General features: G+C 44.9%; 1 protein-coding gene across 1 annotated transcript in view; it reads left to right on the top strand.

The window, feature by feature from the left end:
- HERC1 (HECT and RLD domain containing E3 ubiquitin protein ligase family member 1) overlaps window positions 1-18,695 on the top strand; it is a 205,579-nt gene extending 186,884 nt beyond the window's left edge. Inside the window, exons 67-78 of the mRNA XM_019650781.1 lie at window positions 461-583; window positions 1,614-1,716; window positions 3,437-3,606; window positions 4,959-5,097; window positions 7,342-7,511; window positions 8,654-8,823; window positions 9,097-9,262; window positions 10,249-10,325; window positions 11,155-11,407; window positions 11,899-12,051; window positions 15,058-15,363; window positions 18,058-18,695. Of these exons, the coding sequence (XP_019506326.1) occupies window positions 461-583; window positions 1,614-1,716; window positions 3,437-3,606; window positions 4,959-5,097; window positions 7,342-7,511; window positions 8,654-8,823; window positions 9,097-9,262; window positions 10,249-10,325; window positions 11,155-11,407; window positions 11,899-12,051; window positions 15,058-15,363; window positions 18,058-18,243 (2,016 nt within the window). The 3' untranslated portion in view covers window positions 18,244-18,695. The remainder of the gene's footprint in view (window positions 1-460; window positions 584-1,613; window positions 1,717-3,436; window positions 3,607-4,958; window positions 5,098-7,341; window positions 7,512-8,653; window positions 8,824-9,096; window positions 9,263-10,248; window positions 10,326-11,154; window positions 11,408-11,898; window positions 12,052-15,057; window positions 15,364-18,057) is intronic.
- The last annotated feature ends 3,987 nt before the right edge of the window (window positions 18,696-22,682 follow it).

Raw genomic sequence — 22,682 nt, 5'->3', positions numbered from 1 at the left:
TACAGATTTTTGTGACTCCTAGTCTAGTAGGCTGGAAGTAGATCACTGAACTGCCACATCACGGATAGTTACTGATCTTAAACAATAATTGTCCCTGTCCTGTACACATTGAGACTATCTCTTAACAAGGAAATAAGATATTTTTATCTTTTTCTGTATCCTTCCTTAGACTTCTCTGGTGTGAATGAATATTTTTGAGTCATATGTACTTCTCCTATCTTCTATACTCTTGATTCTAAGTTAGACACAGATAAGTGAAGGATTTCACGTTGAAGAAGAAAAGTTATTTTTTGTTTGTGGACATTAGGAATTATTTCTTGTTGACACATTTTGGTTAACATGTAGAACCTTTGGAAACATAGCCAAGTTTTTCACTGAAGTGAAAAAAAGTTTCCAGAAACAGGGGTATGTGTTTCCAGTATTACGATTTGCCTTACTGAACACCCTGTTATTTCTCCAGGTGGCTTGTGGCTTAAACCACACCTTGGCAGTGTCAGCAGATGGCTCCATGGTGTGGGCTTTTGGAGATGGGGACTACGGAAAACTAGGCTTAGGAAATTCCACTGCAAAATCTTCACCTCAGGTCAGTATTATCTTTAGGGTTTCAAACAACATAGTTTTCATTTATGTCAGTACCTCTTTTTTGTTGGAGATAATTTTCCTTTAACATTTTTTGGTAATTCATAATGAAGTTCAGAAGCTTCTGTTGCTTATTCTTAAATGTTCAGCTTTCTAGATCTTGATTTTAAATAAGCCATTAATAGCTAAACTGGATGTAAAAATACTGCAAGGATAAGTGCCTGTCTCTGTACACTGGCTGCGTACTGTAGGGCTACCTCCCATGTAAAGAAGAAATAGTTATGAACATATCTCCAGGGTGTTTAATGGAGGGAACCGTGAACAGTCTTTTGTAACCTGCTTGCTGCTGCCATCTCAGCTTATTATCACCACTGAGTTATACATGTGTGCACCTCCTTTTAAACAATAGAAAGGAAATCTGAGTGCAGAAACAAATTAGAAAATATTATTCACATTGTAGAAGGTTTCTTGGCTCTACAGAAGACTTATACAATTATTTTATGTTTTGCTAACATATTTAGTAAGCATTATGATTTATAAATATTCAATTTATATTCAACTTCAGATGCACCATTATATGTAGTCTGTGATACGTTGAAAGCTAGACTGGTGAATATTATGCTAAATTGACAAAGCCAGCAAGTCTTGTCTGGGGAACAGATAAACGAGTTACTGTAACTTCTGAAAGCAGAAAAAAACCTAACTAGGAGCAGCCCACAGCTTTACATGATCTTGCAGTGGTCTTTAAAAGCCACAGGACCCTTTGGTTTCTGTTGCCCAGAGGACTGCTTCCACTTTACATGAGGCCCTGGGGATTTTAATCAAATGCCCCTGTATACTTCCTCCCCCAAACTCAGTTAGTTTGCCAAGCAGTATGGGAAAATGTCCTTTAGGAGTATGGATTTGGGTGAAAACAGGTAAGTGACCATTAATATTTTTATTGGAAAATAATCCTTGAATTTATACATCTCTGTAGACAAATTCAAGAATTTTTTTTTCCTTTTTAAAGTGTGCCTTCCACTTTTATTTTGCAGAAAGTTGATGTCCTTTGTGGAATTGGAATAAAAAAGGTTGCCTGTGGAACTCAGTTTTCTGTTGCATTGACCAAAGATGGTCATGTGTATACCTTTGGTCAAGGTAAGGCATTTTCAGGGCATTCCATGGCTTGCTTTGTGTACATCTGCATTTTTTTTTCTTTTTTAGCTGAGCCATCCTGCCATCTGTTGGCAGCTTAGCGGCAGCTCTGCTCAGGCCGTGAATTGAACAATGACCCTGTTGCTCAGAGCTCACACTCTTGAGTGAGCTCTTAACCAACTGAGCCACTTGGCCGGCCCTGTGTACATCTGTATTATAGAAACATTTGCCTTTCAGTTTTATAGAAAGTGACCTAAATTGAGTCATTTTTTGCTCTGGGTGATGAGCTGTGACCTTCATGCACTAGCTACTTTTCTGCTACTCTCTATGAACTTTGTCATAAAGACACTGTCCTCCCCGTTGATGACCCCTTATGCCAGAGCCTTCACTCTTGCTGGAAGAGTTCTTGCTAAGGTCCTTCCCCTCCTCCCTGATGCCTCCACTGTGCTACCAGAAACATGGCTTTGACCACCAGAGTGCCTCTGGATCCTGCCCCACTCCTTAGTCCTTCCAGGGAATGGGGGTTCAGGTCTTAGGAGTTCATAGCTATTCAGGGTTCACGTCTTGAGCAGGTTCCTAATCCAAACATCCACAGTGGGATTCCCTTGCAATATATTCACCTTCTTAAGTGTAACTTCTTGGCAAGTTACAGTGATTGAAGGGTATGTGAGGCAGATGAGAGAAAGCAGAAGAAGTAAACCCTGAGTGAAGTTTCTAGTCTTGGAAGAACATTGGTGCCACTGACTGAAGACAGGGTTTGGGGGGATGAGGTAAGGAGCTTAGTTTTAGTCATATTGAATTGGGGCCATGTGCTCTAGATGTATATGGAGATTTTCAGCAAGTTATTGGGGATTTGGATCTGGAACTCCAGAGAGATTTCGTATGAAAATGTAGGCTTACATAATGCATAATGATGGTAATTAAAGCCATAGTAATAGGCTGTAAGAAACCCAAGGAAAGAGTACAAAATACAAAAAGAAGAGGACAGAAGTCTAGGGAATGTGAGTAAAGGGCAGGTGAGCACAGGAAGAGGACTTGGGAGAGTTGGTTTGAAAGGAGAGGAGAGAGAGGTAGCCAGTGAACCAGAAGGGGCAGGAGGAGCTGAGGCCATGTTATCAGAAGGTTTCATGGAACTCTGTGGGCTGGAGCCTGAAAAGAGGTCGCTGCAATTGGCAGTTAGGAGCTACTCATGGGTTTTGGCAGCACAGTTAGTTTCAGTGCAGTGGTGAGAGAGGACGTTAGGATTAGGAGGCAGCCAAGCCAGACAGGCCTAAAGGACATGGAGAAGCAAGGGCTGGCCTGCACGTTTTTTTAGAAGCTTGGCAGCAAAGGTGAAGGGAGAGGTTGGTTAGAAGTTTGAGGACAAGACAGGTCGAATGACGTCTTTTCTTAGAATGCAAGAACTTCAGGGCCTTTGTGAACTACATACCAGCCCTTTCAGATATGAGGATCCTGGAGGTGCCTCTTGGTTTGAAATGAGCTACTAATTTTAGATTTAATTTTATTCATTTTTATGAATAAGGAGACTGACATTTTACAAAGAAACGGTGTCAAACGTTTTATTCTCTCAGAATCCAGTACACCTTACCAGAAGAGCAGCTTTTGCCCCAGTGAGTTATATGTCACTGCTATTCCACCATAAATGACAAGTGCAATGACTCGTTAGAAGCCATAAAAGGACTGTGCTGTGCCATTCATAAATTTCCTCCTGCTATTTCTTCAGATCGCTTGATAGGCTTGCCAGAGGGACGTGCTCGCAATCACAATCGACCACAGCAAATCCCTGTGCTGGCTGGAGTGGTCATCGAAGATGTGGCAGTTGGAGCTGAACACACACTTGCTTTGGCATCAACTGGAGATGTATATGCCTGGGGAAGCAATTCAGAAGGACAGGTAAACACTTACCTTACGTGATGCTCTCACATTCTAAAACTCTGACCACATTCCCAATTTGGGGAAGGGATAAGCTAGGAAACTCCTCATACCTATCACAGTGCCTCAAGCACCTCACTGTGCCATGGAACTTGTGTTGTGAGTCCAGTTGTGCATACTCGTATCTCTCTTGATTGTGGCCAAGTAAGCATTACATCATGCTTTAAGGAAAAAAATCACAGTAAAGTGATTAAGGGAATTAACTGAGTATACATACGAGTATGTGTCTACACACATTGATAGGTGCCTGACACGTCGTAAACAGCACTTCATCATGCTATTATCATCATCGTCATCGGTAATATGTGAGATTAGTCCTAGGAGCATTAGTTGCTCTGGAAAATGGAAAGAATGAAACAATACTTTTATATTTTATAAGATGACAGGAGGATATTCATGTTTGTACAGCAAATCTTGTCACCCCCATTGTACAGAGGAGTAAACTGAGCCTCTAAGAGGTTGAGAACAGATTCGAGGTTGAATTGTTTAGCCTACCATGTATATGGAGGTGGGGAAGGACTTCAGTGGGAGTCTGAGATGCTTGCTAGTACACTGGCTTTCAGCCCCATGTCCCCTTCCTCCATTAGTCCTCTCTGGGTCTGGCCGCCCCTAGAGCAGGTATTCAGAGGCCCTCAAGTTCAAGGTCCAGTATTATCCCTCATAGCTTCATTTTGGCCCTGTTATCTCTTCATCACTATCTTAACAGATGGGGAAGCTGCTCATCATTGTGGATGCACGTTGTCTTAATGAGAGGACAGTTGATTTTAGAGGACAACTTTAGAAATTCCCTGGCAGGGCCTTGACAGGATCCTCCGTAATGATGTTGAGGTGCTTAACTGCTGAAACGCTGGTGTCCCAGTCAGACCCTAACAGCAGAGATCTAGAGCAGACAGTCTGCTTCTGTGTATGCTTTTATAATTGCTTATTTATTGTTATAAAGGCAATCCATGTTAAAAACCAAGAAATCATTGTGTTTTAAGAGAAAGCTCTATACATCATTCTGTTGTTGGTTTTTTTTAACTTTCTAAGAGTTAATTACCTCTCCAGAAGTGGAATTCAAGGATGTGTTCAGCTATTAAGATTCACCTGCTAAATTTGGAATGGCCTTGTTGTAGCTTGGTTTTTAGGAGACAGTCTGAGCTGTGAGGACCATGCTCATAGAGAAAATCAGAATTAATTTTATTATTTCGATGCTTGTTGGTACAGATATTAACTTATTTATATCTGCTACCATCTAAGACAAATTTCATCATCTTGGCTTCCTCTCTTCCTCTTTCTAATTGAATCGCTGTGTATTTGTAATTTATCCCCAGCTTGGCCTCGGCCACACCAACCATGTTCGAGAACCAACCCTGGTAACAGTTTTGCAAGGGAAAAATGTCCGGCAGATTTCAGCTGGCCGCTGCCACAGTGCCGCATGGACAGCGCCTCCTGTGCCCCCAAGAGCACCAGGTGAGGGATGAAATATCCACGCTCCCGCACCTTCTCTTTCAGCAGTACCCAGCTGCACAGTCTGCCTGCCAGTTTCAAACTGCATCATTCTGAAACCAAGCCTTCCCCCACACAACCAAAGCACTCTTTGTGCTACCAGCACTGTAAATATTTTCACAGCAGGCAGTTCTCCTGCAGACTTCATTATGAAGCAGTCCCTCTCTGCACCCCCAAAAGAAAACATATCACTTAGGCAAGCAAAAATTCATAATTTTAGAGCATCAACTAAGTATGTTCTTTCATATATATATATATGGCTTCCTAAGGCCTACTGTTAGGAAAAAAGATTAAAAGCCCTGAGAGCATTTGTCAAATTTTTCACCTGTTAACCATTTGAAACATGATGTTGTCTGTGCATTAGCACAGAAAAAAAAATTTGTTGCCATTTTATTTCAGCATGTAGCAGTACTGATGGGCTATTTCTACCTTTTTGTTGTTTGTTTTGCTTTTAATTTATTATGAAATCCTTGTAAATCTACAAAAATATATAAATAAAAATAAAGTGCATATTTGTGTACTCACCATCCAGCTGTGTACTCCCCAGATTAGATCCATCTTCCATTCCCCACAAATGTAACTGTTACCTTAAGTGTGGCATTTATCATTCTTGCACATTTCTTCATATTTGGTCTGTTTCTTTCCCAGTTCGTCTAGCCCTTTCTTTCTACCATCCTCTGTTGTCTATGGCACTAGAATTTCCCTAAAGCAACCTTGTACCTGGGAGCTCAGCATTTTCTTCCCTTTTTGCTAACTTCTCTACTTCTAAGCCACAGGTCCTTGGGAAAGACTCTCCATAGAGGTTTTGTTTTCTTAGATACCCTAAGAGAGCAAGGCAGGACTTGCCAAGTAGATTCCAAACAAGCAGGAGCTGGTTTCTGTCTAACAGAATCCAGAATGAACAGTGCTGCCCACGCACTGACATTTTCAGATTACTCAGGGGTCTCTGCAGCTTTGAGAGGGTTTTCACTGCACTTCAGAACAGAGGCTACACAGTGTGGTGGTTAAAAGTTCAGGCTGGAACCACATTGCCTGGGTTGAATCCTGGCTCCTCCACTTATTAGCTGAGTGACCTTGAGACTCAGTTTCCTTGTCTATAAAATGAGGATAATAATAGCACCTATTGTAAAGACCTATAGGAGTAAATGAATGAATTCCTTTGAAGGTGTTAGAATAGTGGCAGGCACATAGAAGTACTCGATAAATGTTAGCTTTTATTAATAATAGTAAAATACCTCTGGGAACTGAGCTGTACAAATCTTTATAGGAAACTCAGATAAGTTAAATATCTTGTTTTTACTCCTTGTACATTTTTTTTTTTAAGATTTTTATTGGGGAATTGGGGGGATGGGAACAGCGCTGGGGAGTTGGGGGACGGGGAACAGACAAGTTGCTGTCCTTTTGTTCTTCAGTCTAGTTGTGGAGGACGTTGCTTCACTGGCCCAAGTTGGCTGCTGGCTACACACGGTAGCCCATGGCAACCCATTGCCACGGGGGCTGCAGCCTACGCCGTCTATGCCGTCGCCAGCGACTCACGGCAGCCCAGCTCCAGGTTGAGCTGTTGTTCAGCATCTTAGCTGTGGAGGGCAGTGTCACTGGCTGTCATATGTGGGATCCGAACCGGGGCCCTCTGGCGTCCCAAGCCAGCTCTTAACCAATGTGCCACTCGGCCGGCCCTCCTTGTACATTTTTATAAGAGAGTAACCATGGATCTAGTTAGTCCTTGTAGTCTTTACTTCTACGGAGCTCCTGTTCTTGCAGTAAATCATGCACCCATATCTTTCATTCTGTCTTGGTCACTTTCTGTCAGATCCCTAGTGAGTGTGGGAGGTGGCTCTGCTAAGTTGCTCATTTCCATTTTCTAGAACTGCCTACCTGGTTTTGGCCCACACTGGAGTTATTATGAAGATGTCAATTACTGAATATGAAAGGAAGAATTTGGGTTTTTCTGGTTTTGTTTTTTTGTGAAGAAACTAAGTCCCATAGTTAAAGGGGAAACTAAATTAAAGGCGAAAAGAACAAATTTCCATAATAAATTAATAGAGGAATTGATAAATGTGTGATAAAGCAAATATAGCAAAATATTAATTATAGAATTTAAGGGGGTGTTCATTGTACACAACTTTTTTCTGTGTTTGAAAATTTTCAAAATACTGAAAATGCAAGCAATGCATTTTCCTTTCTAAGCGTCATTTGCTTTCTGCGCAGGTGTGTCAGTACCTCTGCAGCTGGGCCTGCCCGATGCAGTGCCCCCCCAGTATGGGTCCCTGAGGGAGGTGAGCATTCATACTGCGAGGGCCAGGCTCCGGCTGCTTTACCACTTCTCAGACCTCATGTACTCGTCGTGGAGGCTACTGAACCTCAGCCCCAACAACCAGGTAACGGTCTGTCTTGGGAGACAGTGCCTGTGATGTGCTCTCCAGGTCTGCGCCTTTCTCTGAGCCTTCGGAAAATTCTTCCATGGCTAATAGTTTTTCCTCTCAGCACCCGAGAGATGTAGAAAAGGCAGCAATTCTGTCTGCATTTTATTGTTGGTTCACTGACAGTCCAGACATTGTAATCGTAGTGCTGGACACAAATTGGTCTTCCTTTTGGGTTTTGATTTGTCTAGACCTCGGGGAAGGACGACTGGCTAAGCATGTATTTTTTGTAAAGTCTATTAAATGGTTTTAAAACTTAGGCACACAAAGCTATTAGTACCAGTCAAGGCTATTATATAATCATTTATAATCACGACATTTAGGAGACTTCTTGCTCTCCTTACAGATGTCCATTCTGGGTCCTGTGGAAGGGTAAATGCGGGGAGAGTTAAAGTAAAATTTGGCTGATTTGACTGTCTTTATAGGACAGTCTAGTAACTTAGGAAGAAAGGAAGCTGGCTATATTTGTTAGTTTAATGTGTAGGCATGCCTACCAAAATGTGTATCAGTTTATAAAACTGTTCATCAAAAATCCTTTGGGTAACCAGTTGTGGGCATATGAGAGATTTGACAAATCATTGTTAGCAATAGAGAGTCAGCCAGGCAACAGAATACTGCGTGCACTAAGCAGAGTGTCAGCAAACTGTTTGTAATTAGTGGGAGAAATGTCTAATGATATAAAGTTAGATGAGAAAAGCAGCATAAAATTGTATAAACAGTATGGTATCAACAATATGGAAAAAGTATGTCCACACACGGGAGGAAACTGGAAGGAAATAGATCGAAGTGTTAAAGGGGCCACCTCCATATGGTAGGATTATGGATGATTTCACATGTATGTACATGCATGTGTCCTTTTCTGTACTTCAAAGTTTTTAAAAACAATAATTACTTATTTTGTTAGAACAGATATTTTTTAAAAGTGACTAATAGTTACTCATACCCAGGTTTATGCTTTTAAAGTGAATTTCAAAAAGAATCGTATACTAAAACTAAGAAAGTATTATTTCAAAAAGAATCGTGTTCTAAAAGTAAGAAAGTATTATTTCTTTTAAGCCTTAGAGTGTACCATTTCTGATAAGCCTTTTTTTCTGTTATAGAACAGTACCTCTCATTATAATGCTGGAACGTGGGGCATTGTGCAGGGACAGCTGCGGCCTCTGTTAGCACCGAGAGTCTACACCCTCCCGATGGTGCGCTCCATAGGAAAAACCATGGTTCAAGGCAAAAACTATGGACCTCAAATTACAGTAAAGAGGATTTCAACCAGGTTAGCATATATGTGTGTGTCACTAACTAGCCTTTTCTTAGATGGACATTGTTACTAACTAATCTCTTGAGCCTTCCTCATTTGTACAGTAGGATAGTACCAGTACTTACATTGGTACCCAATGTGGTAACAGTGGGCCTAGCACAGTGTTTGGCTGTTGTTAAGCTGGCCTGTTTATTCAGTGATGGGAAGATATCTTCAAATGACCTTTGTGGTGATTTGGGGAAGTTGGGGAGAGTTGTATTTTATTCTGTTTTTTTCTTTCTCTTAAAGAGGACGGAAGTGTAAGCCCATCTTTGTCCAGATAGCCAGACAAGTAGTTAAACTGAATGCGTCAGACCTCCGTCTGCCCTCCAGAGCGTGGAAGGTTAAACTGGTTGGCGAAGGGGCTGATGATGCTGGAGGAGTGTTTGATGACACAATCACAGAGATGTGCCAGGTATATTCATTCATTGTCCCCTGCTGAGTTATCCACGCTGGTGTTGGCCATTTTACTGATTCCAGTGATTATTCTGTCAGACATGTTTTTATAAATGTAGCAAGGATGCATTTGTGAGCCTTATATGAAGTCATGCTATTAATGATGCATAGGTGAATTATAGCAAGAGTTTGTGAAATGTTTTGTGACAATACCTTACTGAATAAATGTCAGTGCTTAGCCGTCTATCAGTGACTCACCATCTATTGTGCTATATAATACTGGCAGAGGAAACAGCAGTGCCAAATACTTACATTTATGTAACAGACAAACCCTGGGCTCCCATGTGCTCCAATTTATTCTGGTGCTTTTAGAACTGCTAGGCTCCAGGGGATTTAGAAAAACAAGTCTTAGGAGTTTGGACTAGTTCTTATTTTTTTTTGTTGTTTTTTAGCTGAGCCATCCTGCTACCTGTTGGCAGCTCAGCGGCTGCTCAGCTCGGGCTGGACTTGAACCGCTGTTGCTCAGAGCTCAAACTCTTGAGCGAGCTCTTAACCAACTGAGCCACTCAGCCGGCCCTTTGGACTAGTTCTTATTTTAAGATCTACAGTGACAGCTTTGCTTCCAGATCAGTGCTGACCCTTCCAGCTTTGCCTGGTATCAGGATTTGTCTGATAAATCCTGTGACTAAAATAGCAATGAGCTATCAGTTATTGAGTCTGTTTGAATATACTGTACCCTCCCTACTCGTAGACCCCAACTCCTGCCCTGGATTCTTTTCATCTTGGTTCTGCATGGGGGCGTTCCTAATTTCATTTTTAAATTAAAACTGCAAAAATAATTATAGAGATGGCTGGTTGTCAGATAGCATTTAAATTTCTCAAATAAATTTCTCAAATGAATTCCTCAGATATTCTCTTTTCAGTATGATGTTTAATGTAATTGGTTCATTTTCTTGATGCATTTGATTGTCATTTCTCAAAAAATTGTTTTTCTTTCCTTTGTAGGAACTTGAAACTGGTGTTGTCGACCTTCTCATTCCCTCTCCCAATGCTACCGCAGAAGTGGGTTACAACAGGGACAGGTAAGACAGGTAGCAAGTATTGATTGAATGTCAGTAATAAAGATAATCATCATCATCATCACAGTAATGGCTTGCATTTATCACATTTATTGATCATTTAGTATGTGCCAGGCACTGTTCTAAGTGCTTTACATGTGCATCCATTGAACCCTCATTATAACCCTAAGGAGCAGGAATTACTATTATTCCCTTTTCACAGATAAGAAAACTGAGGCACTTCCATCATAACTTGGTGTTTAGTATGGGACCAACTCAATGATAATATATAGGGGGAGAGAGAGGAAAGTCAAATCTGATAATGAAACCTGACTTCTTTTGTACTTCTGAAGACCAGTATGGCTTCCTCTCAAGGAATTTTCTGCATCAAAATTTATCTGAAAGCTTTCATAGGCTATTAAGTCACAGCACTCAGTATTTGCAATTATATATTACCCCTGTGTTTGCCAAATTTTGAATTTTGGATCTTGTGTCATGGACTTGTAAATGAAGTGATTTTAGGAAATAGAGTATCCTGGAGCATATAGCTTAAGGCTTAGTAGACCATCTACTTGCCCTTTTATGTCTCTTCTAAAAATAATTCAAAATATGGTCCCTGTGCTGTCCAAAACATTAACTACAGGCCACATGTGGCTGTTGAGCACTCAAAATGTGGTGAGAGTGGCCAAAGAACTGAATTTTACATTTTATTTAATAATTTAAGTAGCCACATGTGGCTAATGACTACCATATTGGGCAACACAGGTCTAGACTAATGCTATAGCTGTTGGGTAACTTATTTTTAATAGACTTGAGAACCGTTTTGTTTGAAATATCTTTGTTAATTCTGCAGGTTCCTTTTTAACCCGTCTGCCTGCCTCGATGAACACTTAATGCAGTTTAAGTTCTTGGGAATTTTAATGGGGGTTGCCATTCGCACAAAGAAGCCTCTGGACCTGCACTTGGCCCCTCTGGTGTGGAAGCAGCTGTGCTGCATCCCACTCACCCTGGAAGACCTGGAGGAGGTGGATCTGCTCTATGTGCAGACCCTCAACAGCATTCTTCACATTGAAGACAGTGGGATTACTGAGGAGAGTTTTCATGAGGTACCCCCTGGCCAGTCCATGTTTCTGCTGGGATTGAGTAGAAGGTTTCTCTGTAAAACTCAGACATGTCTTGTGCTTGCTGTCTGGCTGACCCACGCCATGTGCCATTGCTGCCCTTAGCAGCTCAACCCCAGCAATGGAAATAGCTGCCAATAGAGTCAGCTCCAGCACCCAGCTCCTGCCCCTTCAATCAACCCTCTGCAGGACAGAATGGAGGACCAAGGGAGCCAAGGTGGAGAAGGAGGCCTGGGGTGACCAGAGTTCATCAAACCTAGTTTAGGGGAGAAATATTCAGCCTCATTTTTAATTACAGCCCGATGGGTCAGCATATTTCCTGCTGCTCAAGTACCCTGATCAGCTATCTCGATTGCCTTGTTTTAATCCTTATAAAAATCTTGATGTTGTTACTGTTGTGCTAGTTTGTGTGTATAACATACTTTTTGTTGTCATTTCTACCATGTAGTAAAAATTCTTTTTTCTTTTATTCTTAGATGATTCCTCTTGATTCTTTTGTTGGCCAGAGTTCTGATGGCAAAATGGTTCCCATTATCCCTGGTGGAAATAGTATCCCACTCACATTTTCCAATAGGAAGGAGTATGTGGAGAGGGCCATTGAATATCGACTTCATGAGATGGACCGACAGGTGAGATGAAACATTTGGGGAGGTGCATACGAACGTTTGCCTTTGTCTCCAAATAAGAACTGGCTATTTACTACTGAATTTCGGCATATGAATTTACTGTGTTTGTTCATTTGTATCTATATTTCAGCCCCTATTCAGAGACTTTTCAGGTCATATCTCTGGGTCTCCTACCTCCTTACCCAAGGCCTTACTTAGGTCAGCTCTGAATTGGTCACTGTTTGGATCGAGGCCAGGCTCTCACCCAGGCCTTCAGAGCCTGCTTTCTCACTCCTCCTCATCTCTTACTGCTCCCCAACCCCGTGTCCCCACTCCAGCTTGGTCAGTCAGGGACCATGTGAAGAACCCCTGAATGCTGATCTTGCAGTCCCACGTGCGTGCCTCTTCCCCTTCCTGCAGTCCTTCCAGCCCCAGCTGAGAATGCATCTCCTCCACAGACCAGCGCTCTTCCAAGTCCATAGCCTGTAGAGCTCTTTTTTGTTACTTGGAAATTCCTCAAGATATCACATACCTCTGTGTGGTGGTCTAAGAATTTGGCCACAGAGTTTGTGTCTTGTTTCTTCAATTAGCTTGTAAGACATTGAATGAAAAATGTATTTTATCTGTCTTATCTATCATCTGCCTATCTATATATTTATCTCCTATATATTCTTGTTCTATGCTGACCTGTAGTAAGCATTTACTAAATGAGGGGAGTATGATGAGTGATCATAGAAATGAATATTGTGCCCAAAAATGATTTTTTTTTTTGTTATATAATCCTTATAGCCACTTCAGTAATGCTTTATTTGCAGAGTATGTTGCGGTCTTTTTAAAAGCTGGACTCAGGCTCTGAGGCCATGTAGTAATTTAAAGTATGTGTTTTCTGTGCTCTTCACTCCTGGTTTCTTTGACTCTGGCTTTGGGCCAAGTCCAGTCAGAAAACTAAACCCCTTAGTTTAGTGAGGGCCGGTTCCATCAGCAATGCTGTTCACACAGCCAGGGCTTAGGATTTGTCTCCAGTTCGTGACTATTTTTGCTCCTCGGAGAGTGAATAACTGACTAAAATGTACTGGTCACCTCCTGCATGCCGAGCATGGTGCCAGGTACCCTCATGCAGTTTTTCCCATAGTTATTCTGTGAGATAAGGATTACTATCACATTTTCCCAGATGAAAGCTCTGAGTCCCGAGAAATGAAGCGATGTGCCCAAGGCAGAACCAGGATCCCAGAGCAGGTGTACCGTGGGTCTCGGCTCTTCTGCTGTCTCTCCCTCTGAGGGTCTGATTGACACTTCACCCTCTGTCAGTTGTGCTCCACTCTGCCCTGGCTTCGTTCCTTTCTCTGTAACAAGGCCTTCTTCCTCTTTCACTTCTTCCTCATCTCTTAGATCCCAGTGTTCTTCCCATAACTTTCCCAGTTGTCTCCTGCCCAAACAGCCAGCCCCATAACACATCATAGCCTCGTTTTTTTCCAGGCAGCTTTGGGTTGTATTCTACCAGGCATGACATCTTGGTTTTTGGCAGACTTTGGCCAGGGTATTCCTTTTACTATCAGTAGAGACCATCCTCACTGCCAATCCCATTCCTTACCCCAGGCATGACAACCCTGGACCAGTCATAACCCCAGGGCATTCCCCGAGGTATGGCTCCTGTTGAGGTTCTAGGTTGGTTTTTTTGTTTTGTTTGGTTTGGTTTGGTTTGGTTTGGTAGATGGTTTTGGGTTGACCAAGAGTGAAGGGGTATTTTTGAAACAAACCTTGAAGAGTGATGAGTCTATGTGTAGGGGATGCACTACTCGCAACCTTGGAGGAGCTCTAAACAGACTGTGGGCAACCCCTGGCAGCTCCCCGCTCGGCACTCCCCTGCCAGCCTGTTCTCTGTGCTAAGAGTCCAGAAGCAGTACAAACTACCCAGCCACAGAGACTTTCATGTAGTGACTCATTTAACATTCTCATCATGGTTATGTGAGCAGCAGTTATTTACCTCACTGTTCAGATGAGAAAATTACAGTAAAAGCAGCAGGGGAGCTGGGATTTGGAACCTGAGTCTCCTAATTAAATTCTCTGTCCTTTGTACTGCCCTCCTACAAAAGGACTTGCCAGTTTTCCTTTCTTTGTCCTTTTCTGACATTTTTTTTTAAAGATTTTATTGGGGAATTGGAGAAGGGGAACAGTGTTGGGAAATCGGGGAAGGGGAACAGCCAAGTTGATGCCCTTCAGTCTTAGTTGTGGAGGGCGCAGCCAGCTCTGCTCCAAGTCCTGTCTCCATCCGGCCGCCCGTTGGCAGCTCACGGCTGCTCAGTTCAAGGTGCCGTGTTCAATCTTAGTTTCGGGTGGACATATCCCACCCTCCCATGTGGGAGCCAAACCGGAAACCTTGTTGTTAGGAGCATGTGCTTTCACCAGCTGAGCCATCCTGCCGCCTGTTGGCAGCTCAGTGGCAGCTCAGCTGGGGCGCAGCTCACTGGCCCATGTGGGAATTGAACCGGTGACCCTGTTGCTCAGAGCTCACACTCTTAACCAACTGAGCCACTTGGCTGGCCCTCTTAACATTTTTTAAAACAGTGAACACAAATAATTTTTGCCAAAAAAAATGACTATTTTCAAAAGAAAAATATAAATTACAAAAACAATAGAAGCCAGACATGTCTTCCAAGAACTTCTTACCCTGCTGTGGAGATGAACTGTCCCCTGTAGCACACTTTCACAGCATGCAGCCACATGTGTGGGAATATGAGTTAGTAAGGAGGGCCCAGCAGGCTGGGATTTTGTCGGGGAGGGAAGGTGGGCTCCTAAATTGGACTTGAACTGGGACCAGAAGGAGTATCTGAGTCCCACAAGCAGGGAGGAGCTCTAACAAAGGGTCGCAGGTAAGGAGGGTGGGCCATGCGCATGGGCACTCGTGCCTGGAGTTCTGAGGGATAAGTAGGGTGTCTGGGGAGTGGGTGAGCAGGTAGGGGTGCCCAGCCCAAGTGGGTCCACGATGGGTACTGAGCGCTCACATTGAAAGAACAACTCTCCCGCGAGCAGGTAGCTGCAGTCCGAGAAGGGATGTCCTGGATCGTCCCCGTGCCACTGCTGTCCCTGCTGACAGCGAAGCAGCTGGAGCAGATGGTATGCGGGATGCCCGAGATCTCTGTAGAGGTGTTGAAGAAAGTGGTGCGGTACCGGGAGGTGGACGAGCAGCATCAGCTGGTACAGTGGTTCTGGCACACGCTGGAGGAGTTCTCCAACGAGGAGCGGGTGCTTTTCATGAGGTTCGTGTCGGGAAGATCACGATTGCCAGCCAACACTGCTGACATTTCTCAGAGATTTCAAATCATGAAGGTTGATAGGGTAAGTAAGCTATTTTTCAGTCCTTGGTAATGTCGGTCCTTATTGCTTCCTGTTGTTTGTATGTTGGGAAAACCAAACTGGAACCCTCAAGTAGGCCTGCCAATGCAGGCTCAATGCTTGAAATTTCCATATTTAAAACAAATCAAGCAGAAAAAACTTGTTCAGAAACATCATATAACTTCAGTGAAAAAGACCTAAATGGATATAGAAGACACACTAGAACCAACAACCTTTGCTAAATCTTCTAGTATCTTCCTGAGTGAAAGCTAAGCTTGGCAGAGGGATTGTCATGTTGCTTCTGCTTCTTATTTCCTACACCTTTGCACTCTGTGACTTGTCACTGGGACAGGGTCTTAGTTATTTGTTTCCGTTAACTGGTACACATGCCCCAGGAGGAACTTGAAGAGGCAGGAGCAGCGATAACGCTCTCTGCAGCTCCTTGTGTGGTGTGCTTCGTGGAGCAGGCAGCGCAGTATCTCTGTAGCCTGATGAAAGGCCCCAGCTGCAGAGCCCCAGCCCAGCTGCCGTTTTGACAGATGGCTTAGGAATAAAAGGGCTTAGAGTCTTAAATGCACACTGCTGCCAGAGTCATCTTTCTCAAGCACCCATCTGACCATGTCACTCTCCTCCTTTCAGACCATTCAGGGGCCCCCTGCATTGACTCCAGGATAAATACCGACCACCTTTGCAGCCTTAAACACCTCCACAGTCTGGCCTCTGCCCCGCTTTGTGATATAACCTCTTGACACTTATTATGTGCTGGCCATAATGGGCTGCTGGCCTTTCTCTCTGACAGACCATGCTGTGTTGAAACTTCTGTGCCTTTGTGTAGGCTGTTCCCTAGTTTTAGTAAGTTCTCCTTCACACCCCTTTCCATCTATGCCTGCAAGCACTTATTCATCCTTTAAGCCTAACAACAGTGTCACCTCCAGGAAGCCATCCGGGATGCTTTCCTGGGCCCCCGACCATTCCTGAGGGCAGACTTAAATCTCTTTCTATCCACCTCCTGCACACTTCGTATACCCCTCAGACCCAGCATTAAGTTAGACGTATCTCTGTTCCCTCTATCCCTGTCCCCCTCCCCATAAGCTGGGCAGTCCTCCAGGCAGGGCCCATAGTGTTTATTCTGGAAACAGTAAGGACAGTAGGGCCTCTTCACACAAAGGCCCTTCCTGCCAGTTTCAGCAGGTTTCAGTGTCTTGTTTTTCTGGTGGTTTTCCAGTAACTACTCCTGGAGATTGCTCTAGCCAAAGCCATCCCTCCCCCGCTGCCTCCTGAGGCTACCCGCCTGGGCTAGGCTTGCTGAAGAGCCACGCACAGGAAGGGCTATGAAAAGAGCCTTTCCATAAATTTTCTACGTGACTTGCCAGAAACTATAAGTTGTAAATCTGTTTTGTCGCTTCAGAGAGAGGTGGGGAGGAGGAAATGGTTTACTTCTATTCAGCTCTAGAAAAAACCCTTGCCTTATATCTGTCAGGGCCTACCCCTGCCATCCCTGGAGTTAATCCACCTCTAATCCCCTGCATGGGGGGTTTCAGCCTCAGAAAACTGACCACTGCTCGCCTCTCCTTTAGGACTCTTAGACCATTTCTCTAGTTTCCAAGTCAGAGCCACCTGCTGACATTCCCCTTCAGTGTCTTTGCTGGTTTGGGCTTTTTCTGCATTTGAGCTTTCTGGGTTTATCACTGGCTCTGGCACAGTTAGGGTTCTGGGCCCCCCATCTCCCACCTCTGAAATGCACTCACCTGGCTAAGGCTCTGAGGGGAGGGGCAGGAGGGAGGGGCTGGTTTTAAGCGGGGGTTGGGCAAGAAAGAGTGGGCAGGTTCTTTTTTAACAATTTTTTTTATTATAAAATCAGTGTTGCAGTATTCTTACAATCATTACAAATCATTTGGAAAATAGTTGTGTTTGCAGGGAGGGACAGGGAACATAATATAATCCCTCTCTCTCTAGTAGTAGCCATTCTCAGCTTTCACCTTTGTATAATTCCTCCCACTCTTTGCCTCAAGCATACACATTTTTGCATGTTGTATTTAGAATTTTGTATTCTGCTTTTTGCACCTAACAATCTGTCTTGAGAACTTTTCTGTTTTGATGCTAGTCATCGTAATTATCATTTTAAATGACTGCATCACCATCAGTTAACAGGCTAGACTGGGATTTAATTAACTGCACATTCCTCATTTGAGCTGTGTGCTGGCGGCCATGGCCGGTGAAGCGTGCAGAATGCACACTAGCAGGACAGCGAGGGGAGGCAGAGGGTGGTGGCCCCCTGACAGCTGTTCCTTCCATTTCGCCAACTCTGTAGGGGAATCCCTGAAGCATCTTCACATTTCTACCCTCTTGGTGAAAGGGAATGAACTCTGTTGCACACTTACTCTGTGGCCGGCACTGTGCGTAGTGTATTCTCTCAAGTAATCCTGTCAGGGCTTGTTCTCACTTGACATGTGAGGGCTTTGAAAGAGTGAAGAGAGGAAGGAAGCATCTTGGCTAAAAGCCGTGAATGCCATGGGGCACCAGAGCCTGAGCTCTTTCTACCACAGCCCAGTCTCTGCTTCCCCTCGAGTTGGCCACACAGTCATGTCTGTGGAGCCCATTTGAAAGCAGGGAGAAGTGCTTTCCTGGCTTTGGGGCAGTGGGAATGGGCAGCCTCCCTCCGCCATTTAACACCCCGCTGGGCCTCTCTGTCCACAGCCTTACGACAGTCTGCCTACCTCACAGACCTGCTTCTTCCAGCTGAGGCTGCCGCCCTACTCCAGCCAGCTGGTCATGGCCGAGCGCCTGCGCTACGCCATCAACAACTGCCGCTCGATCGACATGGACAACTACATGCTCTCGAGAAACGTGGACAACGCTGAGGGCTCCGACACCGACTACTGACTGCTGTGGGGGCCGACACCCCCTCTTTTTCTCAGTAACTCCCAGTTTAATGTTGATACACGTTTATGGTAACTACATAGATGTTTTAGGAACATAAACCCACATTAAAAACAGCGGCCACATTTAGTTACTCTAAATGTAACAGAGAAATTAGATGTTTTTATTTTTCTGTGATTGTACAAAAAAAAAGACAAAGTGCTCTCAGTCAGGTTTTCCCCTCCATATTTTTGATCACTTTGATAAGTTTGCATGGAACCATTTTGGTGCATTTTTAGTTGGGAATGGTACATTTTTGTAAACCCACCCAGTGAATATGAAATTGTACATTGTGTATAATTGTTCATTAGAGAGGACAGTTTTACATGAATATTCATATATTTATTTTGTTTTAATTTGAATTGCCTGTGCAGGGTTCCTTATGCAGAGAAATAAAGCCGATTCAGGAATCAAAACGTGGGCAGGTTTTGTTATCTCCAGTGGAGCGTCTGACTGAGAAAAGAGCAAGCTTTCAGGCTAATCTCACTCTGATGTCTGTTTGATCCATCAGAAACATTCCTTCACACTGAGAATAGGCTTTGCTCAGAAATAACATAGCCGAGGGCCACGTGGCTAGCAGTCCATGGGCATGGGAAGCCCCTCTTTTCATTTGTTCTGTCATCCTGGGTCTCTGGCTTTGTTCCCTCACCCCAGGGCCCTTGCTTCAGCCACGGGGCCCACCTCTCAGCACCACCCTTCCTCTCCCTGGGTAGCTGGGAGTGTGTTAAAGTATAACACTACGTAGAGCCTTCCTTGAAGCCCCAGCGTGCGGCTCTACTAGGCAAGGAGGAAGCTAACCGAAGTAATATGGTTCTGACCCTTCCTGTGAAGAACAAGTGATGGGACTAAAGAGCAGGGTAGTTTACAATAACATGTTGTGTCTGGGGAGGGCAGCCAAGTGGGAAGTGTACAGGCAGGACAGCTATTGCTCGTGGGCCCTTAGCATGCGTGGATGAGTGACCATGAGTGAGTGAGTGTGTGAGCCAACATGAGAACTAATGAGTGGCTTTCATATCCTTGAATGATGGATGGTGAGGAGTTGTGCAGGGGGCTAGGAAAGGGGTTACACCCTTGGTGCTTGAACCCAGCCTGAAGAGCCCTGGGCAATGTGCTCATTTGTTCAGGAATATCAGAAAGCATGTGGTTCTGGGGGAAAGGGCCATCTTGAGAGCAGCTGTGAAGGCTTTGGCTGCCGGGAGTGGGCACAGGAAGAGGGAAAGGCCTTTGGGTGGCTTGTCTCCTTCATCTACAGCATATTCAAGCCACAAGCTGCTTCCAGTATACTTCATGGACAAGGTCAAGGCTGACATCCTGCTCAAATGAGGTGCCAGACGGAGAGCCTTGCAGGCAATTGTTTTCCATAAGGAAGGTAGAAGGTATGTATTTTCAAAGAGAAATGGCAAGAAAAATAGGGTTTTGTTGGCTGAGATAATATGGGGCATGGGTCTTTCCCAGCGTGAATATCTAATAATATTTAGAAAGGTGACATCTTAGTTTTATTGAAAAGAGGCTTCAATTGGAACTGGGTCTCAGAGGGAGACCACAACTTCTGGGGAACCCCAGGGGGTTCTGGGAAAAGACAAACCTTTAATACTTGATCTGAGAGCTCAGTCAGGAGCAGCAGTGAAGGGCTGTGTGTTTGAAGCACTCACTCTTGGGGTGGGACGGTACTGCCCAGGTCTCTGGACCAGGAGGGAACCTTTTTGAGAGAAGAGTGGCCTCCGTGTGCTGCTGAGATCCTGAACAACACAGAGGGGTCTTTTAGGGCTTTCTGGGCTGGTTCCTGGTGACAAGTGAGTCTTCTCTCTTGCTGGGCTGAGGGTATGCTAAGCTGAAGGATACATCTGCAATCTCAGAGATTAAATCAAAGTAATGCTCCAACCCTGTGAGGTTCTGGCCTCTGCTGCCACAGGCTCTGGACTGAGGGGCCGCGGCACCCCCAGCTGGCTGACACTCATGGTTCCAGGTCCTACCTGTCGGGCCTCATGGTCAGCTTCTCGGGAGGTCTGACCTTGCAAGGAAAATCGGCACAGATGCCTCAGTTTTATGACAGATGCCATTTCTTTACTGGAACCTGTCTTTTTTTTTTTTTTTTTTCCATTCTCTTGACTTTTGGAACCTCTGGTTAAGGGGGAGACGTGAGTCCTTATTTGAGGAGCTGAAATGAGCTTAGTGAAGGTGTTTATTTTCCTTAGTTCACTTTTAGCCTCTCTGGAGGCTTGGGCAGTTTTTCTGTTTGCTGGACTCATGCAGTTAACAAATACTTGCAGTTTTTATAACTCTTAAACAGTCGCAAGAGAACTTTGACCTCCGTCCAGCCTTTAAAATTCAAGATTTCCCCAGGGGCCCTTCAAGGTACAGCTTTGTTCTGGGCCCCTCAGCTGTGTGGCCTTTGCCCAGCACTGCCAGCCAGATGAAACCTACATCTGGTGAACTCAAGTTTTTAGCAAAAAGCAATTCTTGGGCATGGAGTCCGAGAGCTGGAGGAATCGTAGAGCTAAGAGATCAGGTGATCTCTCCCTTTACAGACCGAGGTCAGGAGAGGGAAAGTGTGATATCATGGGTGAATACAGGCTAGAACTGGGAGCCCTGGCTTCCTGTCAGCACCAGTGGTGGAGCTGAGAGGGCTCAGCCAGCCTCCAGATATTCAGCCTGTACAGAAATGGGTCTGCAAGACAGGCCTCAGAGCATCACCCCAGCAGGCCCCGCCTCTCAGGGAAGCAGTCTGGGGCCCCTGACTTTAGAGCATGTGGCCCCAGTCTCTGCTGGCACTGAGGTTCCTGTGCAGACCAGCCAGCACAATGTGGTGACTGGGTCAGCCCCAGCCAGGAGACACTGTCCTGCCGCAGTGCTGAGGTACTGCATCCTCGCCTTGCTTTCCCTCTATGTGGCCATTGGCCACCTTGGCCCAAACTGAGAGTGACAAGAGTTAGCCTTCAGGAGCTGAGGAAAGTCTGTGGTCTGTCGTGATTGAGGCTGTGAGGGCATAGATAACCCCAAGCCATGTCCAAGTGTCTCTGGAACACAGACAGGCTCTCAACTCCCCAGCTCACCCTTCTCTGGACATGCCTTGAGCTCCCTGATCCTGCCTTTGCTGAGCTGTGCCTGCTGATAGGAACACCCCACCACTGGAACATGTGGGAGCTGGAGTCAGTCTTCCAGGCCCTGCTCAAAGGCTCTGTCCCTCTGTCAGACGATCCTGGATCACCCCTGTGTAGACTCAGCTGGCTTCTTTCCAGTGTGTGTGCCTTGTGGGTTCCGCCAGGCACTTGGCTTTTCCAGCCCCCCACGGTGGTGAGGGTGCCTTTACCCACTCCTACCTTCCAGGCACTGCACATTTAGACATAATTGCATCACCATGTCACAGAGAGGGGACTGATTCTATTTTACAGATAATGAAACCGAACTTCAGAGAGGTTATAACTTGTCAGAAGTTATGGACAGTCGCCTCAACCCCAGCTGTATGTCCTGACCAGAGTGAGTCCCTTGGGGTAGGGCCTGGCCCAGCCTATGGCCAATACCCAGTAAATGTTTGCAAGACGAACGAGTCGGTGGATTAATTAAGCGTGCAGTGCTCCTTGTTCTATGCAAATCTGAGAGAACACCTGGGAAGCCGTTTTTAGATTAAGCAGGGCACTGTGTTCTGTCAAGTGCTTTGCTCAGTGCATGCTGACAGTGAGCAGTGACATTAGAAGGCAGAGTGGGGAGCCATGCGTCTCTGTCAGTGCCCGCCTTCTGGGAGCACCTCAGATGGCCCTTGGCTCAGAGACCCAATGCTCCCCTGGAGGGGGCGGGGCCAAATTAGAGCCCTAGAAATTATGTGGAACATAGCTGTCAGCACAGCTTTAGTTCCGTGATCACTACAGTCTTGGTATGTGGGGTTTACTAGGCATCAAAGGTTCAGTTAGGGAACTTAACTGTCATTTATAAAATAGCTTCCATGGGGAAAGAGGCCTTGGGAATGCAGGTTACCCCACTCCAGCTGAACTTGCAGTGACCACTGCTTTACAAACACAATCTCATACTCCTTACAAAAACCCTGGGAGCAATTGTCTCTAGCTATCCCAATACACAGATAAGAAACCGAAGGTTTGGAGAGGGCTGACCTGTCCTTGGTCAGAGGAGAGCTTGCTCTCCAGACTAAACCACCAACTCAGGCAAATGGCCTGGTGGGAATTGGGTCTCATCAGAGATGACAAAAGCAAAGCCCTGGGGCTTAGGTGGCTCCATTTTAAATAAACATTTAACCCCCTGGAAGCCTGAGGTTTCTTTCAACATTGTTTGCAATAATGGGAGAAAAATGAAGTTCCTACAAGGCCTCTCCCGTAGCCCAGAGCATGGTGAGTGAACTGTAAAAATCGTGGAGGAAGCTGGTGGCCGTCACATTCCACTGCAGGTGGCCC

Source organism: Hipposideros armiger, unplaced genomic scaffold (assembly GCF_001890085.2).
Source record: "Hipposideros armiger isolate ML-2016 unplaced genomic scaffold, ASM189008v1 scaffold_147, whole genome shotgun sequence".
In the NCBI taxonomy this organism is placed as follows: Eukaryota; Metazoa; Chordata; class Mammalia; order Chiroptera; family Hipposideridae; genus Hipposideros; species Hipposideros armiger.
Note: the sequence above shows the minus strand (reverse complement) of the source record. Positions and strands in the feature narration are given on the sequence as shown.